Raw genomic sequence first — 16,071 nt, 5'->3', positions numbered from 1 at the left:
ACGACAGTACGTAGTGACCAGAGTATTGTTTATAGTGGGACCTGTACTTCACCAGCAGAGAGGCTGATGTAGCCTATTAATGAGGAGCTCGTACCACAACATGTCCATCATCATCATCATTAGTATTCTGCCGAAAGGCAGGTTTTCACATGGTAGTTCTCCAGGCTGTCGGGTCTTCTGCCATCCTTTTAAAGTCTGCATAATTTACTCTTCCCTTTATGTCGTCTGTCGTCTTGTATCTCCTCCTTCCCCTTGGTCTTCTACAAGCACTCCCTTCTCAATGAATGTCCCAACCAGTTCTTTTTCCTCTCTCTTATAACCTTCAGCAGACATCTTCTCTCACCAACCCTTGCCAATACTCTTTCACTACTCACTCTTTCCATCCAGCTTATTCTCTCCATTCTCCTCCACATTCACATCTCAAATGCTTCTAACCTTTTTTCATCCTCTCATCTCAGCATCCTTGTTTCTACCCCGTATAGTGCCACACTCCAGAGAAAACATTTGCCAAGCCTTTTCCTTAGGCCTTTATCTGATTTGCCACATAAGAGTCTCCTCTTTCTGTCAAATGCCTCATTCGTAATGGCAGTTGGAATTTTCACCTTCCAGTGGCATCTTAGGTCTGCAGTTATTGTGCTTCCAAGGCAACAACCTTGTCTAACACCTCGTCCAATGCTGCTTCCTTCTGACATTTCATTTGCATTCCTTATCGTTACTTTCTGATGCACTTACTTGGCTAATGGTAGACTGTCCTATTTTAATATTGGATAGTCTGCGTCTTGCACTGATAACCGTACTCTTTGTTTTTACTGTGTTTATTTGCATCCTGTATTCCACACAAGCTTCATTCAGATCTTTCAGCACGTTATTTACCGTCCACTCACTTTCGGCCACCAATACTGTGTCATCGGCAAACCTTACACGTTCTATTCTCTTTCCACCAGTACATATTCCTCTTTTCCCATCTAAGTCTTTCGCAATAATCTCTTCCAGTTAAACGACAGTGGGGAAAGGCAACAACCTTGTCTAACACCTCGTCCAATGCTGCTTCCTTCTGACATTTAATTTGCATTCTTTATCGTTACTTTCTGATGTAAATATAGATTCTGTATCTCTCTTTCCAATCTATTCTTTTCCTCTTCAAAATATCCATCAGCTTGTCAAAAGCCTTTTCTAAATCTATAAAAACAGCAAAGATTTCTCTACCTTTTTCCACATGTCTTTCCCCTATAGATCTTAACAGGCCATTAGCATCTCTTGTTTCTTTCCTCTTCTAAATTGGAACTGCTCCTCTGCAATCTCTCTGTCCAGCTTGCCATATAGCCTTCTATTCAACACTCTCAGCAACACTTAAGCTGCATGAGACATTAGACTGTTGGTCCTATACTCTTCACATTTTTTAGTGTTTCTCTTTTTCTCTATTGGTATCATAACTGTTGCAAGGAATTCCTCAGGCCATTCCCCTTTGTCATATATCTCATTACAGAGGTAGACTATTTCTTTTCTTGGCTTGTTTCCCAGACTCTTCAACAGTTCTGCTGGCAAATCATCAATTCCACGTGGCTTGCTATTCTCCATCTCCTTCAGCACTTTTTCTATTTCTGCTTCCAAGATGGTGAATTCCTTTCCATCTTCCGGGACATCTTGCTCCTCTTCAACCTTAATTTCACTTTATATTTCACCCCCCTTATACAGACATTCCATATATTCTTGCCATCTGTTCAAAACCTCCTGTGGTTCTTCTGCTAGAGTACCATCCGCTCTTTCTATTTCGAAGTTATTCCTCTTTCTTTTACGTTCAACAATCTCACTAGCCACTCTATACATCATTTCATACTTTCCCTCTTTGTCCATTTTCTCTATTTCATCGCATTTCTGTTTCATCCATTTTCCCTTGCTACTTCAGTTTCTCTTCTTAAGTCATTATTCAGTTTCCTGTACCTCTTTCTGGCTGCTTCAGTTTCTACATTTTTCCACTGTCTCCGCTCTTCCATCTTTTTCAACATGTTTTCTGTTATCCATTCTTTCCTGGTACTTTGGGATAATCTAATTCCTAGTACTTCTTTGGCAGAGTCCATGAGTCCTTCCCTCATCTTTATCCATTTGTCATTAACACTTTCATCGACACTACCTCTTTCCCATTTTTCCATAAATCTATTTTCCAAATCTGATGCCTTTCCTACCTCTTTGAGTCTTTCTATGTGTAGTCTTTCTTTTGCTTTACCTCTCCAGACTTTTTTCAACTTTACTTGTATTTATCCCATTCCTAGGTTGTGGTCTGAATTAATATCCACTCCTGGATAACCTTTGGCATTCTTCAAACAGATCGTAAACCTTTTTTGTATTGGGATGTAGTCCAACTGATATCTTTCCCTGTTCAAATTTGATATCCGTGTGTAATGTCTCCCTTTGTGGTGTTCAAATAATGTGTTACCCATTGCTAACCAATTTTCTTTACAGAAACTAATTAGTCAGTCACCTCTCTCATTTCTTATTCCTAATCCAAATTTTCCTACTGTATCTTCATCTCTTCCTTCACCCACCACCACCAGTCCCCCATCATGATAATGCAGGCATTTCTATTTTCTTTCTTGATGAGTTTTTGTATTTTCTCATAATATTCTTCCACTTCCCCATCTCTATGCTGGCTGGTTGGCATATGTACCTGTATTAGAGCCAAATCTTTTGAACTACTCTTCAGTCGTATCATCATCAGTCTTCCATCAATATATTGTGCATTGATTACCTTGTTTTTCAGTTTTTTTCCTATCAGTATTCCTACTCTGTTTTCACCACTCTTGATTTCCCCTGAGTAAAAGAGCTTATAACCTCCACTTTCTATCTCCCCATTCTCTCCCCATCTCATTTCACACAAACCAAGGGCATCTAATCTGTTCCTTTTCATCTCCTGTTTTGCATTCTCTGGCTTTCCTGCTTGCAGTAGTGTCCTCACATTCGATGTTACAATCCTTATCTTTCCATCCTTCACTGTCCCTTTATTCCTCTCAAAGCCGTGTACTCTCAATGTGTTCCCCTCCCAGAGATCTGAATGAGGGGAAGTTCTAACTCCGGAATCTTTCACATGGAGAGACATACCATGTACTGCTTGGGAGTGTAATGTGGTAGTTTCCCCGTTTCTTTCCACATAGGCAGTGGGTTGCCCAGCCTAAAACTCAGCCACTCACTATGAGTCAGGCGCAATCTGTAGCTGCCCCTCTGGGGTACAGTCGCTACTTGTACTCTTTTTGTACCAAAGGAGAAAAGGTGCCTCTTCTGCCAGCTTCACTGTTTCGAAAGACTCTTTCTCCACTGTCACTGCAGTTGAGGTCTTATACATATGACGGGAAAAGGACACGGTGAGGACAGGTTTGGGATGGGAAAGGAGGAGCGATAGGCCGTTGTGGGACACACTGCCCCCCCCCCCCCCCCCCCCTTTTGGCCTGTCCGGCTGATGTGACCCTTCTGGCAGCTAAGCTACCGCCGGCATAGCCCTCCGGATCCAGAGCACACAAACCTCCTCGCCCACACGTACGGTGCTACGTTAAGGCAGTGTCCCCTGAGGAGGCCACAACATGTGGAATCTGTTGAAGTTTAGTAGCAGCTGTCTGTTTGAGTAAATAAAGAACCGTGTAAATACACATGTGCATTTGTGTTCTAGGGAGAGGATACCGGCCACCCGAAACATCCTCTCCTGCGTTTCCTACGATACGAGACTCTACAGTGGCGACGAAGACACTATATTGAACATGTACAGAGAAGGGCAGCACAAATAGTCACAGGTTTGTTTAATGTGTGGGAGAGTGAAGGAACTGAACTGGAAGACCTTCTGAGGTAGACGTAAACTACTGCAAGAAAGTCTATTAACAAAGTTTCGAGAACCGGCTTTAAGTAACGGCTCTACAAATATACTAAAACCCCTTACGTATCACTCACTTAGGGACTGTGAGGACGATATTAGAATAATTACCGCACGCGCAGAGGAATTCGAACAATTGTTCACCCCACTCTCGGTTCGTGAATGGAACAGGAAGAAACCCTAATAATTGGTACAGTGGTACCCTCTGCCATGCACCTCGCGGTGGTTTGCAGAATATAGACGTAGGTGTAGATCCCGACAGCAGGTCCCTCCGCCTCGAGTACCACTTTACAGTGCCGAGATTGTGCACTCGACTTTTGTACTGATCGCAACTGACCGTACACTCGTGCACACTTCAGTAGGGCTACTGCACGTAGGAAGGAGGGTGGTACAGCAGTGACTTAATGGCGACACCTCGATCTGTAAAGTACGTTATCCGCCCTTCGCGACATTAGACTCAAACTTGCTCCATTTCTTACCTCTACCGGACACCTATTAGTGTGTCCGTCTCTGCCGTAACGGTAGCTCGCACTCTACTGACGACACTTTTGGCGAGACGTCTGGGGAGGAGCAGCAGCATATCTTCCCCGTAAGCCGAAAACGGAGAAGTAGGAGGGGTCCGGAACGATAGTCGACATTCCGACTCGTCCCGAAGGTGACCTTCCGCGTTTGGGTCGAGACTGGGAAGGCCGGCCTGTTTCGGGAACATTACCGCTGAGAAATGATCACTTCAGAGATGTCCCTGTACGACAGGGTGCACTGTCGTGCCGATACTGACAGTCGTCGTCTCTGAACTGTTCGTCAACTATACGCAGTATACGATCCTGTAAGATGTGTGTGTATCCTTACGCATTTAGTGTTTTCTTAAGTGCGGTAAGGTGACTGCACCCTAACCACGAAAAACACCCCTGTACCTTAACACCGTCTCCTCCTTATTTCACTGTTGGCACTACAAACGATGCCAGGTAGTGTTCTCTAGGTGTTTGCCGAACCTTAACCCTTTTATCAGATTGCCACAGGGAGTAGCACGATTCTCCACTCTGAATCACTTGTTTCCAGTCGTCCAGCGTCTGGCGGTGTCGACCTGAATGTAACCTCGAGTGCCACTCGCCGCCGACTACAGAGACTACAGAAATGTGTGGCTTACGAGGAGCTGTTCGACTGTCGTACCGCATTCTTTTTGTTTTTACTCCCTACGCACAGTTGGTGTTCTAGCTGGGCTGCCGGTAACACTTTGGAACTCCCGAGTGATTCCTTCAGATGATTCGTGTAATTTTTAACAGTCACCCTATGTGGTTGTAAGTACCCGTCTATCAGTTAGTGATGTGTACCCGGTCTCAGTGTAGCCGCATCTATCCCCTCGCTTTCCCACTTTGCTTCAGGAACGGTAGACTCGGACAGCTGTAGAAGGGTCGAAATGTCCCCAGTGTGTTTTGTACTCGGACGATGTGCAGCGACTGCTCGACATTGGAAGTTGCAGTCCGCCCCCGGTAACTGAGTGGTCAGTGCGACAGTATGTCGATCCTAAGGGTCCGGGTTCAATTCCCGGCTGGGTGGGAGATTTTCTCCGCTCGGGGACTGGGTGACGTGTGGTCCTAATAATCGTCATTTCGTCCCCATCGAAGCGCAAGTCGCCGAAGTGGTGTCAGATCGAAAGACCTGGACCAGGCAGACGGTCTACCCGGCGGGAGGCCCTAGTCACACGACATTTACATTTATTTATTAGAAGTCACTGATCTCCCGTCCTGCTGTCGCTGCTTCTCTACTGACAACCTGGTACTCCTCGTCTCCTTTTATACTGGTGGGTGTGGCTCTCGTGACATTTAGTGGTCAGTTCCACATTACATAGGAGCGTCCAGATACTTTTGATCAGATAGTATATATAGAGAAAAAGCATAGCATTGTCATCAGTCTTACGATCAAATGGAGGAGTCTTCTAGTCAGAGGGCTGACTTGATGTTTGTATCTTGTGCAAACCTCTTCATATCTGCAAAACTAGTGCATTCGATCCTTTGAACATGCTTTCTGTAGGCATTAACAAACTATGAGTACCTCCTCCCCTCCTTGCCCTGCTCAGTCCCTCCAGTTTGCAGGGAGTCACTTCTGTTCCGAGAGAGAGAGAGAGAGAGTATTGTACAGGCATTTGGCATCCCGTAGAAAGGTGAGTGTAATGAAATAAGGCTTTTTATTGTCTACATAGAAGCCTTTGGCAGAGAGAAGTGAAATTATCTAAATTAAATTCCTGCAACAAATAGTGGTCATCCCCTCTGTGCTATTAAGATATAGTGCATGCGAATAGCTAATTGCACCTTTTTGTCGAAGGTGGTGTTCTAATGACATTCGTTACAGGTCATCGAATCGCCAGAACAGGCAGCAGTGGCCTCACCTAAAAGGAAAAACAAAAAACGGGAGCGTCAGCATTGGGCTGCGGCGAGTATCTCTCTGCAGACAAATTCAAATGCACCGGCCGTCACTGCAGGTAAAAAAAAAATACAACAGACTTTCGGAAACTCTTCCTAATGTTTTAACAGAAGCACATTTTGTTTGCTCGTGATATTACAAACATCAAAAAATGTTTTGCATCATCCCGGTTCCCAGAATTCCTGAAGATAGACATTGACTGTGGATATTGTATCACAGACACAGTCCCTTTGACTGTTCAGTGATGTCACTAAACCCACCCAAAGGTGTAAACGACCATGCACGAGTAGCGCCTATTAGATGAAGGGGGTCTGCAAACCGATCGGTTCCAGTCATTCCACCAGGAAGGAGGTACACGGCCCCTGTTGTCTGTAATTCGACTGTGCCTAGATGGCCAATACTGCAGTTTGGTTGCGTCCGCATTGTTACTTTGTGCCAGGAAGGGCTGTCAACAAGGGAAGTGCCCAGGCGTCTCGGAGTGATCCAGAGTGATGTTGTTCGGACACGGAGGAGATACAGAGAGAGACAGGAACTGTCGATGACATGCCTCGCTCAGGCCGCCCGAGGACTACTACTGCAGTGGATGACCGATACCTACGGATTATGGCTCGGAGGAACCCTGACAGTGACCCCACCGTGTCAAATAATGCTTTTTGTGCAGCCACAGGACGTTGTGTTACGACTCAAACTGTGTGCAGTAGGCTGCACGATGTGCAACTTCACTCCCGATGTCCACGGCGAGTCCATCTTTGCAACAAAGACATTTTGCGTCGCTGTACAGATGGGCCCAACAACATGCCGAATGGACTGCTCAGGATTGGCGTCACATTCTCTTCACTGACGAGTGTCGCATATGCCTTCAACCGGACGATCGTCGGAGACGTGTTTGGAGGCAACCCGGTCAGGTTGAACGCATTAGACACACTGTCCAGGGAATGCAGTAAGGTGGAGGTTCCCTGCTGTTTTGGGGTGGCGTTACGTGGGGCCGACGTACGCCACTGGTGGTCACGGAAGGCGCCGTAACAGCTGTACGATACGTCAGTGCCATTCTCTGATGGATAGTGCAACCGCATCGGTAGCATATTGGAAAGGCATTACTCTTCGTGGACGACAATTCGCGCTCCCATCGTGCACATCTTCTGAATGACTTCCTTCAGGACATTGCTCGACTAGAGTGGACAGCACGTGCTCCAGACATGAACCCTATCGAACATGCCTGGGATAGAATGAAAAGGGCTATTTATGGACAATGTGACCCACCAACCACTCTTAGGGATCTATGCCGAATCACTGTTGAGGAGTGGGACAATCTGGACTGACAGTGCCTCGATGAACTTGTGGATAGTGTGCCATGTCGAATACAAGCATGCATCAATGCAAGAGTACATGTTACTGGGTATTAGAGGTACTGGTGTGTACAGCAATCTGGACTACCACCTCTGAAGGTCTCGCTGTATGTCGGTACAACATGCAATGTGTCATTTTTATTAGCAATAAAAAGGATAGAAATGATGTTTATGTCGATCTCTATTTCAATTTTCTGTGCAGGTTCCAGAACTCTCGGAACCGAGGTGTTGCAAAACTTTTTCATGTTTGTATTACTTCTGTCACAGCGACAGGTAAGTAGTGAACATACATTAACCTCTTTACTCGATAAAGTCGGCTCGATTTGCAGTTGGCATTGTATGAGCAGTAGGAATCCTGATGCATTGCAATTGGCAGTGTTCCCCTGTCATCTACTAGCTACAAGCAGACGGCAGCAGGTGCATTTGTGGTGTGGCACTTCAGCCACCAGGTGACTCGAGAACTGTATGCTACTGGAGTGGAGTTACCCTTCTTTTTAAAAGGTTATTCGACAGTGTATTTTGATATCTTAGCTATTTCTCTATGTAACCGCCGTTGAAATTGCTACGCTTTCTGTGTACTCATTTGCCACCAATTTCTTCAACCTGTCAGTAACATGTTCTTTCAACCTGTTGTCATTTCCATAATGGAAAAAAATTTCAATTTGGGGGAAAAAATTTTAATCACTCAGGGACATGTCCAGGCTATGAGGCAGACGTTCGAAAGGTTCTCACTTACTCCTACATCGACAGAGGAGAATGCAGGGGTGGGATATCGGGAAGAAGACCGGTACTGTCGCACGACAGTCTGCTGTGTTTGTTTTGAACATATACGATCAGTCCTTCTGACATAAAGTCAATGATTAGAATTCTCTACTGATTTTGAAACAGTGTGGCTGTAATGTCTTTGTTTTTGTGAGTGATACCGTTCTGTTGACTGGCGCCGGCCGGAGTGGCCGTGTGGTTCTAGGTGCTGCAGTCTGGAGCCGAGCGACCGCTACGGTCGCAGGTTAGAATGCTCCCTCGGGCACGGATGTGTGTGATGTCCTTAGGTTAGTTAGGTTTAACTAGTTCTAATTTCTAGGAGACTGATGACCTCAGCTTCAAGTCCCATAGTGCTCAGAACCATTTGAACCATTTTTTTGTCGACTGGCAGTTCACTTCTGTACTTTTGTGCGAAACCAGACTCCTGTCACAAGTAACAACAGGTTTCAGAAATCCCTCGCCATTCTTGTTGTACCGAATGAGCAAATGTCAGTCCAGCTCCCATTCATTGTCTCATGTGTTCATCTGTCAAAAGTCGAGGAACTCTCCTGGAACACCATTTTCTATAGCTCAAATTACTACTAACAATTTTGTTAAAAGCTGATTGTAAAATGTCAGTAAAGCACGGCACCACAGTCCAGAGGTTGTTTGACATCCATCCTGTTGAAATTTTTTTTTTATCCTCAATTGGAGTTCATCAGCCACAACTGAAAGTGGCCCTATGATTCTTCGTCACAAATATTCGATCAGTCACCATTAAACGTGATGCACTACTTTTGAACTGTTCATTAATTATATTTCCATATACTTTGGTTATCTATCTGTAAATTTTGATAGGGTGGACCTTTTTTGCACTCAGAAACTGTATTACACTACTAACTCTAACATGGTAAATTTTGCTACATAGCATAGATACATAGTAAATGACCATGCCTGCTTGCTGTTAGTGCCATACTGGCACCAACGATATTATTATTATAATATTGTTATTATTATTATTATTATTATTATTATTATTATTTATTTCACCCCCAGGTAACACAAATGGTATGACCAGTTTTGACTTACTACTAAGTCGTCATTGCTTGGTCTATTCAAAAAGAAAAGAAAAAAAAATAATTATGTGACCCGAGGCTGAAATACATAATATAATAATATCGTGTGCCTGTTTTTTTGCAATGCAGTATGTGCAAGTGATTTCTGTTGCAGGTAAAAAGACAGATTATGGAATTTATAATCACTGAGCTATTCTTCGGTTACTGCTTTATTAATGAGAATGACTTTCCTGTTATTTTTATCGTTATTTTAAGAACTGAAGAAGAAAATAAAATAAATTCTGCCAAATCTCTTTTCAGTACATTGTTGTTCACTTCCTACTGGTGGTGGAATTTTTAGTAACTTCCGAAATTGTTCACTGCTCTTCATTAACTTGTGTTTCTGTCAGCTCTAGTCTGATTATTTCTCATTCATCACTACCATTTCTCATACAGCCGACAAATGTATTACATCGAATATTCACCCTGTTTGCGGTAATTGAAGTTAAATGCCTTGTAAGTTGTTTAGATTATGAAAATTGTGTTTCGTAATGGATTCTTGTACTTGTCTTTACTCAACATTTTATAACTATTTCTGTATACTATTTTTCTGTTTTTAGATCCTCAACCATTAAAAAAGTCGAGCAAGAAAAGTGTGAATGGCAGGAAGGCAGAACATGCCAGACAGTCTAGTCAGGGCTCGGAGGGGTCGGGTTCGGGCACCTCCGAGGGGGAAGAAGATGTGCCTCTGTCCTCACTGCTCAGGACTGTAAAGGAATCTCGGAAGGTCGGCTACAAAGAGCCAACTGAGGTGCGTCAAGAAAATGTGGAAGGCCAGCTGAATGTCAGTACGGTGGTCGGCTGTACTCCCGATGTCACTCGAGGGAGGTTGCCGCGATCAGGGGGGGAGTGTGCCGCGGCTGCCGAGGAGGCGTGTCACACTTCCAGCCTGACCGAGGTGGAAATGCCTACGTTTGAAAAATGTGCCACAGAATCTGGGGGAATAACAGTGGACTCGGCAGAAGACCACGAGGAGGTTGCGACTGTCTGTAGTGTCGAGAAAAGCTCGAAAGAAGTTATGGACGTAGTATCCACTGACGTCATTCGGGACTTTCAAATACCCTCAGAGGCTAAAGAAGTGTATCGCACATCCTCGGAATCCTCGTCGAGCAAAAGGAAGAGGGCTTGTGAAGAGGATAAGGATGATTGTTTGATTACTGATACTGTTGCTGCTGCTATTTATACTATAGGGGGAGGCGAAGCCAACTCAGTTGCAGATGTTCAACCCTTTAAGGTGGCAAGAAAAGATGTGCCCATCGATAGTACCTGTCCAGAGGACGAGAATGCGGAATCGTCAATATTAATGAATGAGAATGCTCAACTCGAATTGGCAGGAAATGTGGAGCGACCTGCGTCTTACGACGGTTCGAGCGAGTTCGAAGAGGGGACCGGTATCGAGGTGTCTGCTGCAGTTCGTCTGTCGGACGAAGTGACATCACGACGTGTGGACACAACTGAAGTCGGTGCAGAGTATGCGAATGTGCCAGAAGCAACCACCGAACTGGCCCGTACTAGTCTCACACGGGTAACTGCAGAGCAAAACTCTGGCGAAGTTGCAGCTTTGTCACACGGCAGCTTCGAATGTGCGGAGCCTGCAGACACCCTTCAAATTTCGGACGATCAGAGTGTTGTCGATCTTACCCCTGAGGAAATTCAGAATTTACTGCCTCCCTTGCACACCAGTCCTAAAATGGACTCTGTCAAGTTTGGCAACACGCCTCTAGATAGTGAAGATTTGACTGCTTGCTTTGACGCCCCGTCAGAAACTCTGCCCGACCCGGAATTTCTTTTTTCGGACTTACCGGTGCCCGTACATTCGTCGAACACGTGTGACGGTAGTGTGCAGCCAGAGGTAAATGTTGACGGAGTCCCAACTGTAGAGGGACCCGAAGCGGCGGCGCAGCTGCCAATTACAGACAGACTGGAGCCAGATTTCTCGATCAGTATTCCCGAGTGCGGAGACACGTCAGTGGGCAGTGGAGAGGAAAATGCAGAGGGCATTTTAATAGGTGGCTTACTGCCACACGGTGAGGAGGAAGAATCGGAGGTTAACGTAAATATAGCTGGAGGTCTGTCTGTGAAGGAAGTTGAGCCACCGGCAAAAGGTGAAGGGCAGTACGGTGACGAAGAGGAGAGGACCTTAGAGAAAAATGGCGAGCAGTTTGTATACCACTCGGAGTGTGCAGCTGTCGAAGGTACTTCCCACGAGAGCTGTCCCGATGTTTTGGACAGAGGAGGAGATGAGATTTATGTGGATGAGAAAAGAGGAGAGGAGGAAGGAGTAGCAGTCAATGAAGTGATGAGCAGTAGAGGAGAGCAAATATCTCAATTACAAGAACAGTTGCCAGCAGCAGAACAGCTAAAGGACAATTGTATAGATGCTACTCTCAATGATTCAGTGGCACTGGTTAATGTTACAAAACGAGAAAAGATTGTCATCACGTGCTCTGCAGAGCTGGACATTTCTGACCCGAGGGACTACCGAGAGCAAGTTTCCCAGACCAGTTCTGACAGTGATAAAAGTCCCGATAAATTGCAGCAGGAAGAGAAAGCTGTAAAGCTGTCTCAACGTCGGAAGCAACGCAAGCGGAGGAACAGTGCCAGGGAGAAACTGTTTGCTACAGCTGACGGCAGCGAGGCTTTGAGTGATGGTGGCAGTACGGACGGAAATATGTTTTCAACAGTAGGAGTCGCATCTGGATCTGCCAGTTCTCCTGTGGTACAGTGCAGAGCGATGGGACAGTCTGACGGTGACTCCTGTAGACATCCGTTCACTGAAAAATTGGGAGAAACTACCGATGAAGTGGGAGTCCTCTGTCCTACACAGTCTGATGCAACAAGAGGTGCACTGGAGAAAGACACAAAAACATTCTGTGTGGAGAACTTTCCTATAGGAAATTCAGATTGGGGCTACGAGAACATACTAATGAAGGAACCTCCGTTTAGTGACCCGGCAGATGCCTTTGTAGGAAAGCCTGCGGTTGCGAATCCTCGGGTCGACGTTGTGAATCGGGATGTGGCGCCTCTTGCTGTTGGCCCCATTAGTAAGGAGTTTGATACCTGCAAACTATTGGTGGGTGTGGAGATGTTACCTGACAGTGTTAGAGATTATAGTACAGGGAGTCATACAGATGAGAAAAATAGAGAAAATAAAGATGACACACAGCTGTCACCGCGACCAGTTGTTGAGGCATTTGACAAACTACTCGGGCCAGAGGAGAGTGATTTGCCAGAGATTCAGAAATTAGTCACCGAAAGAGATGACAAAACGATAACTGCAGTAAGTCCATTAGCTCCTTTTGACAGTAAGGCTGTTAACTTACGTCCTGAACACACAACTGTTGCTCGAGAGGGAACAGATGTTAGTTCTGACAACAGAGTGGGTGACATTGCCGAGATTTGGACGCGAGATGCTGCCGTGCTGGGAAAAGTGTCTGCCTTGGGGAAAGGTGGATGTTCGTTCGAAGTCGAGTGCAGCAGTAAAATTTGGGAGAATGGAGATCTGCGGCCCATTTGTAAGCAGGTGTCAGGGGAAGTCGAAATCGATGTCGGTCGTGGGACCCCGGCACCTCCTAGCAGTCCGTACGGTGTAGCGAGTCTGGAGCTCGGAGAGGAGAATGTTCGGCATCTGCAGAATACCGAAGCAACTAATATGTTCGAGCAGAGAGGGGATGACAATATATTGGGAAAGATTGCCAAAGAAGCATTGCAGACAGATAGTCACGGAGCTGCATTGACCGGATGTGAGACCGTCTTTTGTGAGCAGAGTGAAAGGCAAAATGAGGACGCAGATTTCAAATTGAGCGACGAGGCACGGGAGCTACAGGACCGAGAGCAGTCTATTCTCACAACTGACGACACACTCGGAGCCTTTTCCAAGCTTTACGAGGTGCCAGACGAGAGTAGCGACTTCGCAGCAGACACTCGGTTCGCAAAGGTGACGAACGAAGTATCCGATACGAGTGAGCTCTCGCCGTCGATAGTACGCTCTGCGACCGGAGAGATACTTCCGACTGAGGAGTTCGTGAGAAAGGAATCGGATCCTCTCACTGACGAGAGGCCACAAAAGGGGAAGCGCAAGAAGAGAAACAGAGAGAGGAGCAGAGTGCTGGCAGCTGCGGAGAGCGCAGATGGCACAGTCGCAATAAAGGGAGACAATTCTTCCCGTATCTTAGAAAGGGACAATTATTCGGTGACCCCGGAAATCGATCTATCCGTAACGGGAGGCACGCTTGCCACAGAAACAATTCTGGTCAAATGTGGAGGAGGTCAAGAAAATATAGCTGGTATGAGCAACCATCCTGCAGAGTGTGTAGTTGGAAATACATGCCTGCCAGAGACAGTGTCAAAATCTGAGGGGATCCCAGAGATACTGGATGTTATACCTAATATTTCAGTGCGTGGGAATGTCAGAAGAGTACAGAGTCCTAGCTCAGAGCTGGAGGTTCAGAATTTCTCAAAGCAGACCAAAGATGGGAAAGGAAGCAAAACCAAACGTGAGTGCAGCAAAGAGGAATTCATTTTGCAGCCGACAGTGGAGATAGAGGGTACAGAAACAGATGAACTGTCCACGGAATGTATAGGAAGAAGTGAGGGTGACCGAGTAATACCTGCCCATTCTCAGAATTCGACTGTAGAAGTTGTCGACGAAGGGGTACCGTCCACTATCGGTGAAGAGGATGCGGCAGGGCGAGTGACTGCTATATTGCAGGCAGAAGACGATGAAAGTAATGATACTGTGAATGAGAGAGAGAATAAAGAGCCCGAGGGGAGCCAGCATCTACAGGAGGAGGAAAAGGTGTGCGAGGTCGGAATACTACCACCACCGGTAGAATCTGGTCACAGTGGCACAGAATCTGGTCGCAGTGGCCTGTGCCACGTCAAGGATGCCGTAGAGGAGATGCAAGTTCCAGAAGTGAAGACAGACACAGAGTTTGCTGTAACGAATCTCAGTTCTACAGTGTCAGAAATTTTGGACGATGGTGAAATCACTCGTTCCAAACTGCAGGAATCTCAGCAGCCTACCGTCAAAGTGTCTCTGTATTTCAGTGGCTCAGGGGCAGACAGCAGAAAATTGGCAGTCGGCAGTGCAGAAGAGAACGTTGCAGTCGAGCCGACGAATGACCCTACGGTTGAGCTCTCCAAGCTAGACGAAATGCTCAACAGAATAGTACTTCCCACAGTGCCGACAAAGGAAGTGCCCACTGAAATGGATCAGGCCAGATGCAGTTTGGACAGTTTGCTCAGAATAGTTACAGACGGAGATTCGCGTACTGACGAAAAGGCCGGAAAACGGGAGCAGGGCGATATGCCGTCAGATGCGTGTCTGGCAACGGGAGAGAGTACCGTGCTGCGAGGGGACATCGGAGAAGGACTCACGTCGACACACGTACTCGGCCACGTGGTCGGCTCTGAGGAGGAGGTGGATGACAGAGTTGTGGAGCTCGAAGTGCATCCTGCCGAACCTGTCGAAGTCGAACAGAATCGTACTCGTTTAGGAGACAATGAGGAAGACGAAAAAACTGCTCTCAGTGGGCTGCTCCTTTCGTTGGCATCACCTGAGAAATTCTCAGAATTTCGTGTCGATACTGTGGAGAGGAGGCACCGTCACCGCCACCACCACCGGGAGAAAAAAAGTGGCAAGGAGTCGAAAGATGACAGGGTAGAAAATGTGTCAGGGGTAGAGGACTCCGACAGGTTACAAGCAGAGATATTACAGAGGTTGACCAGTGCTAGAAACCATCACAGGAGTGGCAAAAAGAACCACCACAAGCACGACAAATACAGAACACAACACGAGACTCGAGAGTGGTCAGTTCCCGCAGAGCCGGATCACTCTGAAAGTCAGTGTACTGCCGAGTCTGATAAAAGAAATGACTTCCACAGTCCCAAAATCAAATCCTACAGGAGTAATCACGGACCGAGCACGCCACCTGGGGAACCTTCCTGTGAAGCATTTAGTCCGGTACAGTCAGAGTTTGATGCTCCTAGGGCTGGAGGACCACGGGAGGCAGTCGCTGACACTAAGGACGCCGAGACTGAAAACAGTCCGACTGCATTTGCACCGTCCACCCTCGAATTGTCGAATAGGGGAAACAAGAAGACTATTCCCATTCCGAGGAAGAAGGACAACCGTAAACACCACTCGGAGTCCCCCACAGACGAAGTACTCTCAGATTCTTGTAGTAAATACGATATAGTTAATCCTAGACTGAAAGAACGCAGGGCAGACGAGGGGGACACCTTTCTGGAAGAGTACGTGTACAAATCGTCTACCAGGATGCACAGCCTCAGTTCCTTCGGCAGAGGAGATCTGTTCAACCAGTCGAGGAAAGAATACCGGAGGGAACACGGGAAGGCCCCGAGAGACGAAGGTACGCCTTTGGCGGAAGATGTGGGAGCTTCGGTCACTTGCAGCACCAGACAGGAAAATGGAAAAGGCCAGAGAAGTAGTCCCGTACAAAATTATCGACACGAAACTGTCCACCCGTTGCAACTTCTTTTGGATGCTGCTAGTAGGGCTGACGAAAATGGCTTTCTCAGTTCTTGTGACAGAATCTCCAGCACAGACCCAAATTCTCCGAGTTACCTG

General features: G+C 46.4%; 1 protein-coding gene across 1 annotated transcript in view; it reads left to right on the top strand.

Annotated features, from left to right (window-relative positions):
* The window catches only part of LOC126212780 (uncharacterized), a 227,114-nt gene extending 211,182 nt beyond the window's left edge, over positions 1–15,932 (top strand). The window contains exons 18-20 of the mRNA XM_049940184.1: positions 6,206–6,335; positions 10,040–15,645; positions 15,759–15,932. Of these exons, the coding sequence (XP_049796141.1) occupies positions 6,206–6,335; positions 10,040–15,645; positions 15,759–15,932 (5,910 nt within the window). The remainder of the gene's footprint in view (positions 1–6,205; positions 6,336–10,039; positions 15,646–15,758) is intronic.
* The last annotated feature ends 139 nt before the right edge of the window (positions 15,933–16,071 follow it).

The sequence above is a fragment of the Schistocerca nitens genome, chromosome 11 (assembly GCF_023898315.1).
Source record: "Schistocerca nitens isolate TAMUIC-IGC-003100 chromosome 11, iqSchNite1.1, whole genome shotgun sequence".
Lineage (NCBI taxonomy): Eukaryota > Metazoa > Arthropoda > Insecta > Orthoptera > Acrididae > Schistocerca > Schistocerca nitens.
Note: the sequence above shows the minus strand (reverse complement) of the source record. Positions and strands in the feature narration are given on the sequence as shown.